This window comes from Ceratotherium simum, chromosome 5 (genome assembly GCF_057802395.1).
Source record: "Ceratotherium simum simum isolate JZ-2026a chromosome 5, ASM5780239v1, whole genome shotgun sequence".
Taxonomy (NCBI): Eukaryota; Metazoa; Chordata; class Mammalia; order Perissodactyla; family Rhinocerotidae; genus Ceratotherium; species Ceratotherium simum.
Window position 1 is genome coordinate 4,228,402 of NC_141904.1, and position 18,056 is coordinate 4,246,457.

An 18,056-nucleotide genomic window follows, 5' to 3' on the forward strand; every position below is an offset into this window, starting at 1 on the left:
TGAAGAAGTTTGGTGATCCAATAATGGAGAGAGAAGAAGGGCAATTAGGGTGGTTTAGAGATGAGGAGACCTGGACACACCGATTCACAGACAGAGTGGAGGACACCAGCGATGAGAGAGTGAGGGAGAGGGAGACGAATTGGTGCAGACCAATCCTGTGCGGCTAGTGTGGCATCAGCTGCCTGTTTTAATTAACTCCCTTTCACTTGTCAACAGCGAATCCAGTAATTTCTGGAGGCCAGAAGTGACTGCTGGATTACTGACACCCCTCCACAGATCAAAATGTTCAAATCCTTTTTCTGTGTTGTCATCCTAAACCTAAAAGACCAAACAAATCTACCTCCTACTGTACACAATATCCAATACCATGAAAGTGACATCCCCAATATTTATTTGAATAGTTTGCGCTCAGCTTCAGCCAAGGAAAAATCCTTTTAGGGTTGGTTGGAAATGGAGGGTTGTTTCCAGAGTTCTGGTTGGTCATTACAGCTTCAGGGAATTCTCATCAAAAAAAGAAACTTGATAAAATCTAAATGTAACATGCGGGGACGGGTGCCCTGCTGGGTGACTTTCTCACAACAGTGGGAATTTTAAGAGACTTTACAAGAATTAAATTCTCCACAGGACAATTTATTTTAGCTTCTGGCTTTTCTTTCCAGGAGCCAAATCAGTGCAACTTCTTTCTGCATTTGTTTCAATTTGGTAACAAGCCTCAATTTTCAGACAGGCTTCACCTAGCTACTCTATCAGAGACGAAGACAGTGCCACTTCTTTTAGGTGGGGAGATAGATGGAAGCAGGTTTTTGGATAACTGCTAGTAAAAACCAGTCAGCGGCTGATGGAGTGCGAGAATAGCAGTCAGATTGACTGAGCTGTCTCAGCAGCGGGAAGCTCCAGAGGGCAGGTGACCATAGTGCAAAAGTAGCTGGTTCTCTCTGTGCCCCCAGAACACAGGGCAGAGGGGACGACTGCAGGCGCTGGCAGCAGAGGCTAGGCTCCTATGAACTTGAACATCCACATTGCCACTACCCCGTTCTTCCAAACAGAACTGAGGAATTTTTTTTATCTCCGTCTGCCTATCTATCCATCCACCCACCCACCCACCCACCCACACATCCATCCATCCATCCATATCATTTCTAATTGATAAAGACTTTTAAAAACACAGCCACAATACCACTAACATAACCAACAAAATCAATAATAGTTATGTAATATCTAATACCCAGTCTACGTTCAATTTGCCCTGGTTATCTCAAAAATATCTTTTACAAATGGTTTGTTCAACTCACAAACAATATTTATATATTGCATTTGGTTAATATGTCTTTTAAGTCTCTTTTAATCTAGAACAGATAGGAATTTTTTATGCCCTCATTTATCCTTTTAATTATTTTTTTTTAAGTATTTATGTATTCATTGAATAGATAATGCTTGCAGGGCAGTAAAAAAAATTTTCCAAACAGTACCCAAAGGTACATAATGAAATATCCCTCAGTCTCCCTCCCCAGAAGCAATGTTACCGGTTTCACATGTCGCCTTCTAGAAATAGCCTCTGCCTAGACAAGCACGCCTGTCCCTGAGGCTGCCGCAGTGTGGTTGTCACAAGTCAAGATGTGAGTTCAAATCTCTGCTTTGCCACTTACTAAATGTAACTCCTGGGCTGGTTACACAGCCTCTGAGCCCGTTTTCTCCTCTGGTAAGTGGGACTGATAACAGTACCTATCTTATGGGGGTGTTGAGAGCATTAAATCAGACGAGTACAGTACTTCAATAACTATTTGTTATTATATACATTCCCCTTTGGCTTTCTCCCAAATGATAGAATGGTGCACATTTCTCTTTATTTGTTTGGTTTGTGTGTTTCATCTAACATCACATTTTGATGATAATTCCATATCTGTTCTCATTGATTTGCTTCATTGTTTGTAATCATCGACTTAAATTCCATTGTGTGGATGCCATACAGATAGACATGCAAGTTACTTCCAACCTTTTGTTTTTACAAAAAAAATATGCTGCAATGAATATCCTTGTAATATTTTATTGGATTCATGTGCAAAAATATCCATAGGATACACTGCTGAAAATAAAATTGCTGAGCTAAAGGATATGTGCATTTTGATACTGTATTGGTATTGCCCAACTGCCTCGAAGGAAACTGTACCAATTTACAGCCCCAAGAAAACTGCACAAGGGTCCCCATTTCCCTACACCCTAGCTAACACGGTATATTGCTAAATGGTTTGAACTTTGTGAATACGGTTGGTGGAAAATGGTATCTCATAGTTTTAATGTGCATTTCTCTTATTGTAAGAAGATCAATGAAATACAGTACAACTACACCTCAGCAGTCAAATGACCTGCCCATGACTCCGAGGGAGGACACTGAGGGACACCGAGGGACACTGAGGGAGTACACAGAGGACACCCAGTGAGGACACTGAGAACACCGAGTGAGGACACTGAGGGAGTACACCGAAGGAGGACACTGAGGGAGGACATGAACACCATCAGGACACAAACGCCCCTGTCCGCTCAGGAAGAGGGCGCCCCCTGTCTGGTGGCGCTGAGCGTATTTCATGCACGCACACATCTAGTTAGAGCAGCAGCGGTGTGGGGTTTGTTCTGAACCAATGCAATTCCCTCACCTGGTTGCTTTCTGACGCCCGGTCAGGACTAGAGCCTGTGGCCGTGGGGCATAGATTTGTGCAGCTGACCACTGCCCTCCTCCTCGGAATGTTCTCTTCCCTTCACTTCCCCGCTGTCCCCCTCGTGGATTTTCTCCTCCCTCAGCAGCTCCCTTTCTCAGTCTCCTTGGCCGGCTGCCCCTCTCTTCTGTGCAGGCGAACGGGGAGAGCCGCAGGGCCCCTCCCCGACCCTTCTCTCCTCTGACCACTGCTTCTCCATAGGTGATAGCCGACCCTCGGGCTTGAAGAACATGGCCAGGACTAGGGTGAGGCCCTGGAGGCACCTAAGTCATAAAATTTAAGGAGACACTCATTCACTCTTGGGCTTGTGCAAGTGCTGGGTTGGCCCTGGGGAGTGACCGTCTCCTTAAATTTCACGCTGTAGGCACCTTGGTTTCCATCACCCCAGTTCCACCTCCTTACACACCTCCGCCTTCTCCCTGGACCTCCAGACGTCTGAGTCCTATTTGACATCTCTGCTTGAATGTCTCAAACCAACTCAAACTCAAAACATCTCAAACAGAACTCTTGCCTCACTTCCCTCTCCCACGCCCAGACCTGCTCCCTCCACTTCTCTGTCTCCGTTAACAGCATCACCATTGACTCAGGCCGACAATCTAGGAGTTATCCTTGAGTCCTTTCTTTCAACGAGCTCCAAGATTTGTTCCCAATCTGACAACCTCTCACTACCAGCACCGTAGGCCAGGCCCCAACTCCTGCCACTGGAAGTAGCTCTCCCCACCCCGCAGGTCTCCCCACTTTCCCCTTCTCCTGCCACCGTTATACTCCCTACTCAGCAGCCAGATCAGAGTGATCTTTGTACATGAGGAAGCAGATGGTGTCGCTCTCCTACTTAACCCTCCAGTGACTTCCAAACGAATTTAGAATTAAAAGCAGCTCCTTACCACAGTCAGTAGACCAGGATCTAGCGGGGCAGCGATCTGACCCCAGCACAGCCATCCCACAGCCGCCTGCCCTCATTCTCCGGGCTCACGGGCTCACTCTCGCCCCAGCCGTGTGCCTTTCCCTGGAGTCCTCTCCCCCAGATCTCTGCACGGTCACTTCCTTCTCAACGTCAGGTGTCAGCTCAGCTGCCACTTTCCCGACCGCCTCGTCCACTCACCCACTCACTCAAAATCCCCTTCCCCGTCGTGTTTCTCCACAGCATTATCACTCTCAGAAGGGTCTTTGTGTGACCACTGCATACTAGCCCCCAAGGCTCAGGGCTTAAAACAAAACCTTATCAGTCCAGCTGGACAGGTCTTGACTGGCTTGCCCCTCCTGCTGCCGCTGAAGAGCTAGAGGGGTTGGAGGCACCCAGGGGCTCTTCTGGGCCGGGTGCCCAAGACCCCTCCCTCCCGCGTCTGGTGTTCCTCCGGTGGCCTCGGTCTCCAGCACAGCAGCCTGGACTTCCTGATGGCAGCTCGAGCCTCCAAGAGAAAGGGAGGCCAGTCCTCTTACAGGCTAGGCCTGGAGCTGGCTCGGTGTACCTCTGCTGCCATATTCAAGAGGTCAGGGCAGTCACAGGCCAGCCCAGGCTCAAGGGGATCGAGGAATACATTCTCCCTCTTAAAGGGGCAATGACGTGTGTAAGAGGAGGGAAGCAGTTGATGGTGGCCATCTTTGGCAGTAAGCTATCATATTTGTTTGCTTGTTTATCTGTCTATCTGTTCCCATTAGGTTATAAATGCCACAAGACCACAGGGACCTTGTCTATCTTGTTTTATGGCTCTATTTCCAGCGCCTAGAACAATGCCTGGCACAAGTAGGTGCTCAATAAATAAAGTCTAGAAAACTAACATGGACTGAACTAAACTTCCCAGACTGGTCTTGCCAGGTTTGCTGATGTCTCACCAAATAAGAGAAACCCTACATTTATGAAGTCTTTCATTTCCTCTGCAAACAAGAAAAACTTGCCCTGAACACAAAATCTAGAAATAGATTTGGCGTGTTTTCTGAATGGAAAATATTTCTTGTATCACCAGCAATTATTTTCCCACAGCTTGTCCTACATCAAAATATTGAAGTTGACTGAAAATATCCCATTCTTTAATCTTGGTGTAGACTAGAAACAATTGTTTTTTGCAGCAAAGGAAATATACAAACCTCCGGATGTTTGAACTCCCCTAGATAGCCCCAAACTGAAAACGTCATCACAGGTTAAGACAGATTAGGAAAAAAAAAAAGATGTCTACTGAGAAATGTCATTACAAGTTTGGTCATCAAAATGTATAGTTTTTGGTTATAAAGCCAGCACTTGTTTATTTAAGTAATTATATACGACCAAAGGCAGAAAGAAAAATTCCCTCAAATCTCTCCTTTGCTAGTTTTTACTGGAAGTTCTATAAAATAATCCCGTATTTAAACCTTTTTGTAAATCCTTTGTAAATTAGTAAGTGAGAAAGTATTCATCTAAAGGATTTTAGTGATATTTGAAGTTAAAAAAAAGAGGGATTTAATTTTTCAAATTACCCTTGCAGACTACCGCTAATGAAATTTCTTCTAATCTTTGTTTTATCTTCAGTTTTCCCAGATTTGCTCAAAGTGATCCCGGTGAGCATCCATGTCAATGTCATTCTCTTCTCCACGATCCTTATTGTCTTCACCATGACGGGGACAGCCTTCTTCATGTACAATGCCTTTGGCAAGCCCTTTGAAACTCTGCATGGTCCACTAGGGCTGTATCTTTTGAGCTTCATTTCAGGTGAGTACAAAAGTCTGCTTCTGAAGACAAATGTGCTTTTCATGTGTCAAAAGACAGGTCTCCCCGAATGTAAAGTTACAGTATATGTACATGGCTGTTCACTGTAGCATTGTTTATGATAGCAAAAAGTGGAGAAAATATAATTATCCAACAATAGGGAATTCAATAAGTACATTATGATAGTCTATATGAATGAATATGATGCTGACATTAAATTATATTTTTGAGGAAGATGTAATCAAAAGGATAAATGCTTATATCAAAAAGTTAAGTGAAAAAAGCAGCATATAAGATTTTATAAACATGAACCCAACTTGATTAAATATATATAAAAAGAATATATATGAATACATATTATACATATACTCTCCATATATAGCCTCCCTATATATATACATATATGCATAAACACATACATATATAGAGGGAGTTCATTCTGTTGGTAGTAGCAATCTCTGAGCAGTGAAATTATGTGTGATTTTCATTTTTCCTCATACTTTTTAATATTTCCAAATGCTCAGTAATGTGTGCATTTATTTATTCATAATCAGAAAAATAAACAAAACCATCAAAAAAGAGTAAAGGCCCGTGTTCCACCCACATCTGCGTTGCCATATTCGGGCCTGTAGGGACTCTGTGCAGCCTAATGGCAGGCGTATCTGGGCAAGCAAAACTAAACCCAGAAATCAGTTCATCAACAGACATGTGCTGCTCAATAACCAGGGCTGAGGGAAAGAATGTAAAATCCGGTCTGGGCCACAGGCTGCTCGGGATATATTTACACGGAGGAGAAAGAGAAAGATGAGAAAGTCAAAAATATAGACAGAACTCATGTGTGGCCGTTCTATAGGAACTGATTTCACCCCACTCCAAACTTACAAAAAAACTCACTACTCTGTGATAGTCCCAGGAAGCAAGTAACTTTATTAATGATTCCATGGAGGGGTGAGAGAGGTTACAACTCACACCAGCAAACAGTGTATGTAAATCACTATTAGACTGTTTCCAACTCTGAAGTCGACGCCGGCCACCAGCCCCCAGGCCCCTTCTTTCTCTTGAGACCACTCCCTTCCTCACCGCCCCCCCCAACTTCTCAGTTCCAGCCGCAGACTTGCATAGCTCCCGCTCTGTAAGACAGAGTCTCGTGGTTAGCAGGGGCTCACTGTCTGAGAAGGCAGGACAGCCTCTATCCATCACCACTTGAGCATATTTCTGGGGGTCTTACCTCTTCCACATCTTGCTAATCAAATGATTCACCCAACCACAGTAGTTCTCCCTCCAGTGGGGGGTTCTGCAAGTGTTTTCTCCATATCTTTCACAAGCCAATAATACCGTTCTCAAATGCGCAGAAACGATTACCCTATGAGGGTAGGGTCTTTCTCATCTTTGTATCTCCAGCAAAGCATCCAGCATGAGGCTCTGCACACAGTGAACAATTCAGTACATGTTCGTTGACTTGAAAAAGCCCAGAAGGAGTTGTTAACTTGTTCACTTAGTGCAGGTCAGAGAAATCAGAATTCAGATGGATGGAATTAGCAGAGCAGGCCCAGAGAGGCGGTGGGAGACGCACCAGAGAGAGACGGGACTGCATATCGCCAAGGAAGGTTGAGGGCTCTGCAGCCAGGGCACAGGAGCGATGGCACAGGTGCAGGTGCAGGTGTGGGTGTGGACAGACAGACCAAGACAGCGATTCCTCTTGTGGGAAGGTCCAGGGTAGAAGCGGGTGTTGGGGTTACTTCCCCCCACCCAAAATGCCAAACCAAACTGGCGGATCTGGGTGGTGTGCTGTTTCCATGAAGGCCTTTCAATCAATCAGGGGCCAACTTGTAAACAGAATACACACTGTTTAACAGAGGCAATAATACCACGTTCAGCAGTGGTTCTTGGAGTGGGATCCCAGACCAGCAGCATCGGTGCCACCTGGAAACTTGATAGGAAAGCAGATTCTCAGGCCTCACCCCAGACCCACTAAACCAGAAACTCTGGGGTGGTCCCAGCAGGCTGTGTTTCAAGTCTTCCAGGTGATTCTGATGCAAGCTCAAGTTTGAGAGCTGGGGCCACAGGGAATTGATTCAACAGGTGGTGGAGGACCAAGAAAGCGAGGAGACCCTGCGGTAACTCAGACATGGTGATTTCAGACAGCAGCCGCTTCACCGAGGGAGGAGTTTAGCGTTACCAGAACCCCGAGGCTTGGGGAGGGGCCCCGGGGCCCCAGATCTCAGACCTTGGAGGAGACGGCACTGTACCTTGAGGAGATGGAACTGTCGCGGGACAGCAGGACACATGAGGGGGCTCCGGGAGTGTGGAAGGGGCTGGGGAACGCCCCCTGCGGCTTCGGGCGAGTTCGAGTCCTGCGGCAGGGCAGAGCGGAGGGAGTGGACCCTCCTCCCGGCCGTGTCCCCCTCTCGGGTGCTCTCCCGCAGAGCCTGATGGGAAGCAGCTGACAGGCAGAACTCGAGTCCAGGGAGTCTAGACCCAGCATCATGACGCAGAGAAAGGAAAGGCTGGCTGGAACCGAAACACAACAGCTTATTATCCAGCACGGCCATCTCGCACTGCGGCTTCTGAATGCAGCTCAGAACAGCCCGTTTGGAAGACAAATTATTTGACAGTTTTAATGGACAACCAAACTAACGGTATCTGCACAGCAGGATGACTCAGAGAATGGAGAATTGAATCCAAGTCCCAGATCTTATCTCAGCTTTTGGCCAAGTCTCATGCAGGGAAAGCCGGAGCACACAGAGTCCGCGGCACCTTTTTCGTCTTTGACCTTGCTGCGGAAGCGGGTGCGCAGTGAGGGTTTGTGGACAAGGGAAGGAGGTGGGGAGGGAAGGAGGAGCCAGCTCCAGATCTGCATCCTGCAGAGGACAAAGGCCTGGTGTTTCCAGGTCATCCAGTTTCTTTTAAATCCTCAACTACAAAATTTTTAAATGCCAAAATTTTCAATGACTTTTTAAAAACCGTGCACGACAATAAAACATGGGTGACGGTCAGAAGGACTGACGGTTTGTGACCTCTGGGGTAAACAGGTCGCTCAGGAATCGCAGACCACCTCGTCCCCCTTCAATCTCCATGCAGTACCCCGAAGGCCTGGAGTTTTGGAAGTGTTTCTCTGAAGCTGTGATATTTGTGGAGACTCCAGCTCTGAACCCTGATTGTGGGAGGGAGGTGGCTTACAGCCATTATCACAAACACCCTAGATGTGAGCCAGTAAGTCACACCCTCCGAGGCCAGAGCCTGTGTTGGGAGGGCCTTCGGTCCAGCGTGTCACGCTCCTCTAGAAACCCCAGGGGCAGCTCTCTTCCCCCGAATTCCCTCCACTGCTTTTCTGCCCAGCTGGCCTCCCGCACAGTCAACGAAGAATCTCCTTCCTCCTTAGACCCCTTTCTCTTCCTTCCACTCACCCCCGGGTTCCCCAAGATTCCCCCTTTCCTGCTGCGGATCATTCCAGGGCCATTTCTTCAGCTGTCTACTTCCCTGCTGGTGAGGACCCAAGGCTTGGCATCCTGAGACGTGAAGACGGGGAGAAGGGAAGGGAAAGCGGTCTTCCTGGCTGCCTACCCGGGACCCTCACACTGCCCAGGGTGACAACGCCAAGAGCATCTCCATACGTTTCCTGACGTGGCGCACGCCAGACCCTGGAGACAGACAAGGAAAGGGAACAAACCTTCGGATTAGGCCCCCAGTGGGTCCAGTCACCGCAGCTGCTGACGCCATGGCCTAATGTCCTGCTGTCCTCCAGGCCCAGACGTTCCTTCTGCCTCTCACAGCCTCCAGTTTGGCTCATCGTGTTCCTCAGCCTTCTTCGTGTCCCATTTCTGGCCACTATCCTTTTTCCATGAAACACATGCAAGTCAGTTAATTTGCTTTTGCTCATCTTGTTGATTATAAACTAGGTCTGAGAACTCTTTCCCCGGGTTAGGATTTTAGTAACATCTGAATGGTCCCTTGTAGTTCATTTTGGCCAGCGATTCTCTTCTTGGACTGTACCTTAGAATCACCGGAAGAGCTTTCTAGACATACCAGTGCCAGGGCCCATGCTACACTCATTATAGGAGTCTCTGGTGGGGAGGAGCTCGGGCACTGGTATTTTTTTTAAGCTCTCTCTGGTAATTCTCATGTGTGACCAGTGTTGAGGACCACTGATGCAGGTGCATCCATTTCATCCATTCCACAAGCTGACTGACTTCCCACCATGTGCCCACCACGTGCCCACCACTGGAACAACTCTGGTGATAGCACAGCGAGTCAGGCCATGGTCCTGCCTTCACAGAGCCTAAAATCTAGTGGGAGAGTCAAACAAAAGTGGACATAAGTAGTTAAAGATCATGATAACTATAGTAAGAGTGATAAGGAGGCTGCTGTGATAGAGAATGAAAGGGAAGGGGAGATGGGGCTTCAATGTGGTGTCAGTGAAGGCTACTCCAAGTAGCTGAGTTCTAAAGATACTAAGGAGCCGAGGACCTTCAGAGAACTTCCCAAGGAGAAGAGAAAGCCTGGGGAGATTCTAGAGGAAGAGGTCGGCTTGCTGTAGGAACTGAAAGAAGGCCCATGTGGCTGGGGGTAGGCAGAGACGGGGAAATGGCAGAAAAAAATTATATTAGAGAGATCGATTGAGGCCAGTTAATGGCCTCAAAGCCAAGGCAAGTCTTTTAGAATTGATTCTAATTGCAATGAGAAGCTGTGAAAGGCTTTATGAAGGTGTCAGACAGCTGACTTACCTTTCAAGAAATGTCTAGTCTAGAAAGACTAGGCTATTGCACTGAAGATGGAGAGAGATGAATGGATTCTGAAAACATTTTGAAAGTAGATCCAAAATGTTTTGCAGGTAGCTTAAGCAATTAGTAGACAGTGGTGGCATTAACCAAGATGAATAAGACAAGGGAAGGAACAGGGTTAGAGTTTAGGGCAAAAAAGAGGCAGAGAGAGGAGCTTAGCACTAGAAATCCAGTGTTCTATTTGGGGCGCATCAAGTTTGAGATCCTATGAGATGTCCAAGTGGGAGCATCAAGTAGACAGTCGGATATATGAGTCTGGAGCTCAGAGAAGAGGTCTAGACGAAAGACATAAATTTAGGAGTTGTCGGGATATAGATATTATTTAAAGCAATGAAAATGGATGAGATCATCTAGGAAGAGGACGTAGATAGAAAAAAATTGGCCTAGGACCAATCCCTCAAGGACACCGTCAGGTAATTTTTGGGCCGAGGAGGAGGAAGAGCCAGCAAAGGACACAGAAAAGGTGTGTCCAGAGAAGAGGAACGAAAGCCAGGAGATCGTGCTGTCCCAAAGGCTACAAGAGGGGGCTGTTTCAAGAGTACTGGTGACCGTGAGCTTTGTGAGAGAGTAAATGGGGGGTGGGGGGGGCGGGGAGAGCAGGTGGCAGGGGAAGGCAGAATGGGCCAAATGGGGTGAAAAACTTCCCTTAGGGTTTATAATACAGTAGGAGAGAGGGGGTACACAAATTAAGGAGGTGAAGAAAGAGAGGGGGCTGGGTATAGAAGCAACTGGACGCATGGTTTCCCATTGGGGCATTGGTGTATGAGTGTATGCCTTTCTATATTCCATTCTAGAAGTTTCCCAGTTGAAGGCAGGGTCCCAGATCTGCACGTCAAAGAGAGTAGGCTGGGTGAAAGACTTCTCGTGGGTGAACGGTAGAACATCCTAGCTAGTTCAGTGAGTATTCTCTGAGGATGATATGAAATATATTGGTTCAGGCCAGTTGGAGGTGATGAAAACCTCCCAAATGTGAACTTACTGAAAATTGTATTTGTTATGTCTTCTCTTACATATAGCATCATCTATGAGTTACCCCAAGCAGGGCAAACAAATAAAATGACTGCCTTTCTTTAAAAGGGGGATGCTCCTAATAGGGGCCTAATTAATTCTTATAATTACAACTATGGCATGGAACATAAATTAGCACAGTCATAGATGAAACGTGAAGACAGGAAAATAAAGCACAGGACAAAAATAGAAGAATGCTTACATTATCCGTCAGCTTCAGTATCAGTAATATCCTGGCCTCGGTAACACGTCTAGGGCAGATTACTGTGCAAGCGGTGGTGACAGCTCTCTGCTTCTAGTTTCCTCTTCAGTCTTTGTGGAGGAGCTGTTGTTCAGAGTCTGAGAAGGAGATACAGGCGTGTCCAGGCCTCACAGCCGTGGAGCCTGAGGAAGGATAGGATTTGTGGCAGGAAAAGTTAGCAACAAAAATATTCTACTAGTTTCTCAGCATAGACTTTAGAAAGGAGGCCATGGAAGGAAAAGAGAAGTAATATTAGCCAGCCCATGGTGGCAATGGACAGGAATTTTGTTCTGATATGCATACAGCAGCTGAACGAGCGGAGGTGGAGTGAGAGGATGCACTCCAGGTTACTCACGTCGAGGATGCAGAAGGACTGTTGAACTCACTTTGCACAGGGCCCAGCCATGACCTTGTGCAAGAAGATGCTCAATCTTGTTCTACCACAATCACAAAGAGGCTCCTGTCCTATTCAGAATGTGCACTTGTGTTTTCCCCTCTGTTTCGTTTACTTTTTACGGCCCCCAAAGCACCACTTGAGCTGCCAACCCCATGAGCCCACCCCCGCCCCCCCTTCACCCCAGCCGCCGCACGGCTCACGTCTTGCTCCTCTCTGCCTGGCTCTCTTCCTCTCCCTGCTCAAACCACCTGGTTCCTTTGCACTCGCTGTTGCCTCAGCCCGAAATGCTTTTCCCCTCAAATACCTGCCTTCTCACTCCCTGACTTCCTTTAAGAGGCCCTAAAATGCCACCTTCCCTCTGAGGCCTCACTCTCCCTCTTCCCGGCTGTATTCTCCTTGGCACACATCACAGTCTGATAAACTGTAGAATGTACTTACCTCTCCCCTTACGGCCTCTCTCACCATGGTCCCCACCACTGGGAGCTCTGTGAAGATCAGGATTTGTCCAGCGCTGTGTCCCCTGTGCCCAGAACAGTGCAGTGAGCACCCAATAAACATTTGTTGAGCAAATGAGTAAAACAGAAGCAGCTCTGCGTGTTTCCTGGTGACAAATGGCATTCTTCTTTTCTGAAAATCAATTCAAATTAGAAAAAGATTGTGTTTTTAGACCAGTTCTTCTTTGCACAAATCACCCTTGTTACTAACACAACATTTGTAAAACTTAAGTTAGATGTGGGCTCCTCAACTCACCTTTACAGAATATGAAGGGAAAAAGCTAAACATGACTGGCGGTGTTCCTTCATCCACACCTGCTCTTTGGAAACCCACGACCAAATTGCTCCCCATCACGACCTCAGAATCCACTCTTAGGTATTCACTTGCTTTATTTCTCCCCTGGCCCCCTTTCTAGATGGACCATTGGTCTCTAAAGCAGTGTGGGGCCAGAATCGCTTCCATTTGAGGAAGAAATCATTGCTGTTGACCTCACCTTTAATAACTGACTTTCTAGTGAGATTGCATAATTTCAGAGAAAATTAGCACCTACACCTGCAAAGTTGTGGCTTTCCCACCCCCATTTATCCTCTCTCAAGACTCCTTCAAGAAGGAAATTATCCATTTATCATTCTGTAGAGGAAGTGGAATGCCTCTCATATTTGTCATCTATGAGAGAGTTTAAAGATGAGGTGTTAGCTTTCTGGAAATGTTGGCCATTACTTTAAATGGAATTGAAATTCTAATTTATTATTTCCCAAAATACAACCATAACGATAATAGGAGACTGTTTCAGAGGGTTTTTTTTTCCCCTTTGAGGACACATTTCTACGGAAACTCATGGTAGCCTGGACTTCCACAGATCCTGGCAAGACGTTCCCACCCGTAAAAGGATGCTCACCCTCAGAGCCAGCCCACGACGAAGAAGCAGCTTCTTGTTGGCTGTGAGCTCCTTCCCTACATCATAAGGACTGGAGGAGAGAGGCGCCCAATTCTGCAGTCCCAGACAGCTGCCAGAGGAGAGTCACGAGTGTGCAGTGTCTATGCATTACAAATGTTTGTTAATTGACTGATAATTCATGGTGTGACGGCCCCATAACTCAGCTATCCTATTCAGTCAGAAATTAACTCAGTAATCAAAGTCATTAAAAGAAAAAAAAAACCCCACTATAGTACCAGCCAGATGGTGGGAAATCAAACTCATGAAAGGAAAATGGCTGGTCTTTGAGTCAGACCCTGAGCCACAGAACCTGGCGCCCAGGCCTGGCTGTGTTCCAAACTCCAGCTTGAGCTGGGCTTGGCAGATTTTCCTAAGTCCTAGCTGACTCCAACCTGTCTGGTGAGCAGGAGCAGTGTTGGTCAGAGGGACAGACATGTGGGCGATCTGTCCAAACGGCCCCAGCTGAGTTGTTTTGGGCTCTTCGTGTACATGGATAACTGGGGAAAGGAAGAGGGCAGCACGCAGGCCTGAAGCTGACATTTGTGAGGCCTTGTGCAGAGTATGAATGACAGCCCACATACCAGCTGTCTAAGCATCTCAACGTTATAAACTCTTCCAGGACGTGTTCTAGCCTTCCACCTTGACGAACATCTCTCCATAAGGACCTGGAAGGCAGATTCAAATTCAGAATTCCTGAGCCCTGGGAATTCTGCCCCTGGGCGTGGTGATGCGAGGAGAGCTGGCCCCTGTCTGTCCTCGTCTCTGCCCACGCCTGGTTCCGCCCACACTGTAAAGGCCCCTGGCATGTGCATGGGACACTCCATAGCATATCCGAGCTCTGACCACGCCCGGAAACAGTTGTTCCTGGGCCACCCTCAGGCCTCGGGGCACCAGCCACAGAGTCTGCCCTTGGGAGGACTGACCGGGGAAGAGGCCTGTGCCAGCCCTGGAAGGGCGCTCAGGTTGTTTGCGGGGGGAGTTCCCGGGTTTCAGGAGTGTGGTCTAGAATGTGCATCAGGGACTCCGGATGGGCCCGTCCCATTGTCTTCAAGGGTTTCCCACCCTGTGGGGAGGGGGGTCTCTCCAGAAGAGAGAGAGCAGGACCCTCTAAATGTGGGAGCCCTAGCAGGACCCCCTTGTTGGAGTCTAAGGGTCATACTGGAAACATGCCAAGCCCTGTTCTCACGATCGCTCACATCCCTTACACACCTCTCTCCACGTCCGCAGCAGCCAGGCCAGAAAGAGAAACTCTTCATGTGTTTCTTTCGGGCCATAAGTCATAATAGTTATCCTTGATCCCACATCTCTCTCAGAGCCATTGACAGAGAAAAGCAAAAATAGCCTAAATTCACACTGAATCGTTTCCCTCCACATCTCTTAGCAGTCACTGAGGGGTTGACAGAGATCAGGCTGGGTTTCTATGCTCTTGCTCTGAAATGACCAAGTTGACCTCAGGGTCAAGCCCAGAACCCAGAGTGGACTCTCAGACGGTCCTCTCAACTCCCAGACCATGCACGCTTGTGGTACCAGCTGTGGCCACAGCTGTGAGTCCTCAGACACCCCGAGCGACTTTCCCTTCAGGAGCTGGAAACGCAGGCTCACCACGTGCCGCCTCCTTCACAAAGTAGTACCTTTAAAATATTTAACAACTTGAAAAGGAAACCGAGCTCGAATTTTCATTTCAAGCACCAAGGAAATACAGTGTTTCGCCTCTGTCTGAAATTCACTAGCTCTTCAGACAAAGAAGGCTCTGTGGTAAAAGCAATGGCATTTTCTCCACAATTTTCAAATAAGAGATAAAGAGAAAACAGCACTGCAGCCTTTTTCTTGGATGTAACAATAAAGGAATAATACGATTTTGCCAGGGGAGATCTCTGGTTTTAAGCTCAGAATACAAAAATAGGTTGACAAATTTTACAAAGGAAAATTCTCAACTATGGCTCTGAGGCTAGTGGGAAGGGAAGTTTCAAGAAAATTATGTCATTTGATTATTTGGGGGTGTATTATAATGATGATCCAGCTGATGGGGAGAAATTCTAATAGAAGAAACGTGACTTCACCCTTCTGCTCACCACCCCCCATGATCCTGTCTCGACATCTACCCCCCCAAACATGGCCTCTGCAGAAGGCATGGGGTGCCCTGTGCACTGTAACTCCTTGTGTCTAGAACGCTCTCCCCACCTCCAGCCTCCCTTTGCTCAGCTAACTTTCCCTACGGCTCCTTCCTATGAACCTTAGCCACCTGTGCCTCCTCACTGTGATACTTACTGGGGTTGGTTAATAATTATTTTATGTATGTTCCCTGACCGGTTAGACTCCATTAAAGCAGAAACTATATGCATGTTCTTTAATGTTTAAATCTCCCCAATCCCCGTGCTTTGCATGTAATGTCTAATTAAATACATGAATGAGTGAATTAACGAATGGGAACTTAAGCTGCTGTGTTGCTGCTTCCAGGGTATTTGAATTAACTGTAGTTGAAGAACAAAAAGCACTTACACCTCCTACAGGCATCATAAACCTAATGGGAAAGTGTTTGTGGAACAGGCACTGTAATACATTCTTTGGGGTGCCTCCTTGAAGTAGTCAGGTTTTCTTGGGGTGTGGTGAGGGGTAAGGGATTAAGGTGAGGACTTGCAAGGAGAAAGGAAGACATAAAAACCAGGGGAATAGCTACCAGTTAGTAAGCATTTATATGTGTCAATTCTAGTTAGCCAAATGCTAACCACACATCATCTCTATCGTCCAGGAATAGATGAGGAAATTGAGACTTGGAGACTAAAATCGCCTAATTCTACAAAGTAAGTGGAGGCAGCAGGTTCTGAACCCAGATTGGTTTGACCTAAGTCAGAAAACCATCTCAGTGTCTCCTAGGATCACCACTGTGCTGGTCTGCGGTGCAATCCTGCTGTGGAAGCCCATCCACTGCACTCCAGACCTGCCCGTCTTGTCTCCTGCTTCAGCTCCCTGTGCCATCCACTCGTCCGGGGATTTCCATTCTCCACGCTCAGGGGCACAGGGCCTATCAGAGTTTCTAGGCACCACTGAGCTTGGAGGGCCCCTGTCCTGCAGAGATGTCACCCAAGCCACAGCAGCACCGCTTAAGGTTAGGCTACCAACGAGTGATAAATAGGGAAAAAATAATAATAGTGGATTAAACAACATTAATATTTATCTTTCTCTCATATTAAAACCTAGAGGTTGAAGTCCAGGGCTGATCTGGTGGCTCCATGTGAGTCTGGGATCCAGACTCTTTCTTTCTTGTTTTTCCATAGTTCGTGGCTTCCATTTCTGAGGCCACCTGGTCCAACACGTCTGCTGGAGCTCCAGCCATCGCATCCATATTTCAGCTAGAGGAAGGAGGAAGGGGAAAAGAAAGGGCAGGCCCCTAATACGTGCATACTTCAAGGAAACTTTCCTGCCCCTACATCCCTGCCACTTTCAGCAAAACAAGATAGCCGTTATTCTAGGCAGCAATGTGCCCAGGAAAAAATCCTGAGTTCTGTTACAAACAACAAGAACAGATCCTCTCTGCCTCTACACCTTCTCCATGGCTCCCTTGGCTGAGGGACTCCTCTGGGCAGCTGTGGCGAGGTGGGAGCTGGAGGAGGGGGAGGCATGGTAATCCTTTTGAAGGGAGCCCTAGTTTGATGACTGGCATTTATCCTGCATGGCTGTGAAGTACAGAGAAACTTGTTCTCTTGAAGCCACATCATAGCAGTGGCTGCTTCATGGCCTGATTCCACCATGGTGCTTTCAAGGTGCCCAGCAGTTCAGCCTTCTCATCACGCAAAGAGGAGCATCTCCCAGTCTTTGTAAGATCAGCTTGATTCTACCTGCCCCCGCCCAAGCCTTCCCGCTCAGAGCCAAAGCCCAGGCACCACCACCCATCGGCTGGAGAATCAGGTCCATGACGACTAATTTGAAACGATATATTTTTGCAGAAGAGTGCAAATGAGGATGGTGGTAGAAGGCTTTTTTAGTTTGCCCCTTGACCCTCCCCCGTGTCCCTTGCAATCAGGAAACATTTGTCTGACACGCTGTTTGTTCCCTCTGTTGCAGGCTCCTGTGGCTGTCTTGTCATGATATTGTTTGCCTCCGAAGTGAAAATCCACCACCTCTCAGAAAAAATTGCAAATTATAAAGAAGGGACTTATGCCTACAAAACGCAAAGTGAAAAGTATACCACCTCCTTCTGGGTCCTTTTCATTTGCTTTTTTGTTCATTTTTTGAACGGGCTCCTAATACGACTTGCTGGATTTCAGTTCCCTTTTGCAAAATCTAAAGACACAGAGACAACTAATGTGGCTGCAGATCTGATGTACTGAAAGTGAACATTACACATTCAGTAATTTTCCAAGTAAGGGAGTGGACTTGCTTTAGTCCTTGGAGATGGTTAATTTTGTTCATCCTTTTAGACGCACAAATTAAAGCCCCCAAACCCTCTGTGATCACGTTGACAAATGATGTACAGAGGGTGTAGGCTGGTAAGTTAGCAGAGCAGGAGGAAGGCTTTGGAAGGTTGTTTTCCCTGGTGGGAAATGGCTTCCCGGGTACTCAAGACAATGGACTAGAATGGGCAAACTGTTACTCCATGTACACGCCAAGCGCAAAACGCCTGCTCCGTCAGGGAGGAATCAAGAGTACGGAGGATGTATTTTAGTACAAATACTCTTTCAGATGTAGCCACACATTTGTTGCCACAGATATCAGAAAACAGAGCTGGAACCGCCTTCCTAAAGTGATAGTGCATTAAATGAGCATCGATAAAATGTTTCAGCGCACTTTTTTAAAAAGTTCTTGTAA

The 18,056-nt window shown here is 47.1% G+C and overlaps 1 protein-coding gene across 1 annotated transcript in view; it reads left to right on the forward strand.

The window, feature by feature from the left end:
• CLRN1 (clarin 1) overlaps window positions 1-17,578 on the forward strand; it is a 34,504-nt gene extending 16,926 nt beyond the window's left edge. Inside the window, exons 2-3 of the mRNA XM_004419250.3 lie at window positions 5,215-5,394; window positions 17,313-17,578. Coding sequence (XP_004419307.2) covers window positions 5,215-5,394; window positions 17,313-17,578 — 446 coding nt within the window. The remainder of the gene's footprint in view (window positions 1-5,214; window positions 5,395-17,312) is intronic.
• The last annotated feature ends 478 nt before the right edge of the window (window positions 17,579-18,056 follow it).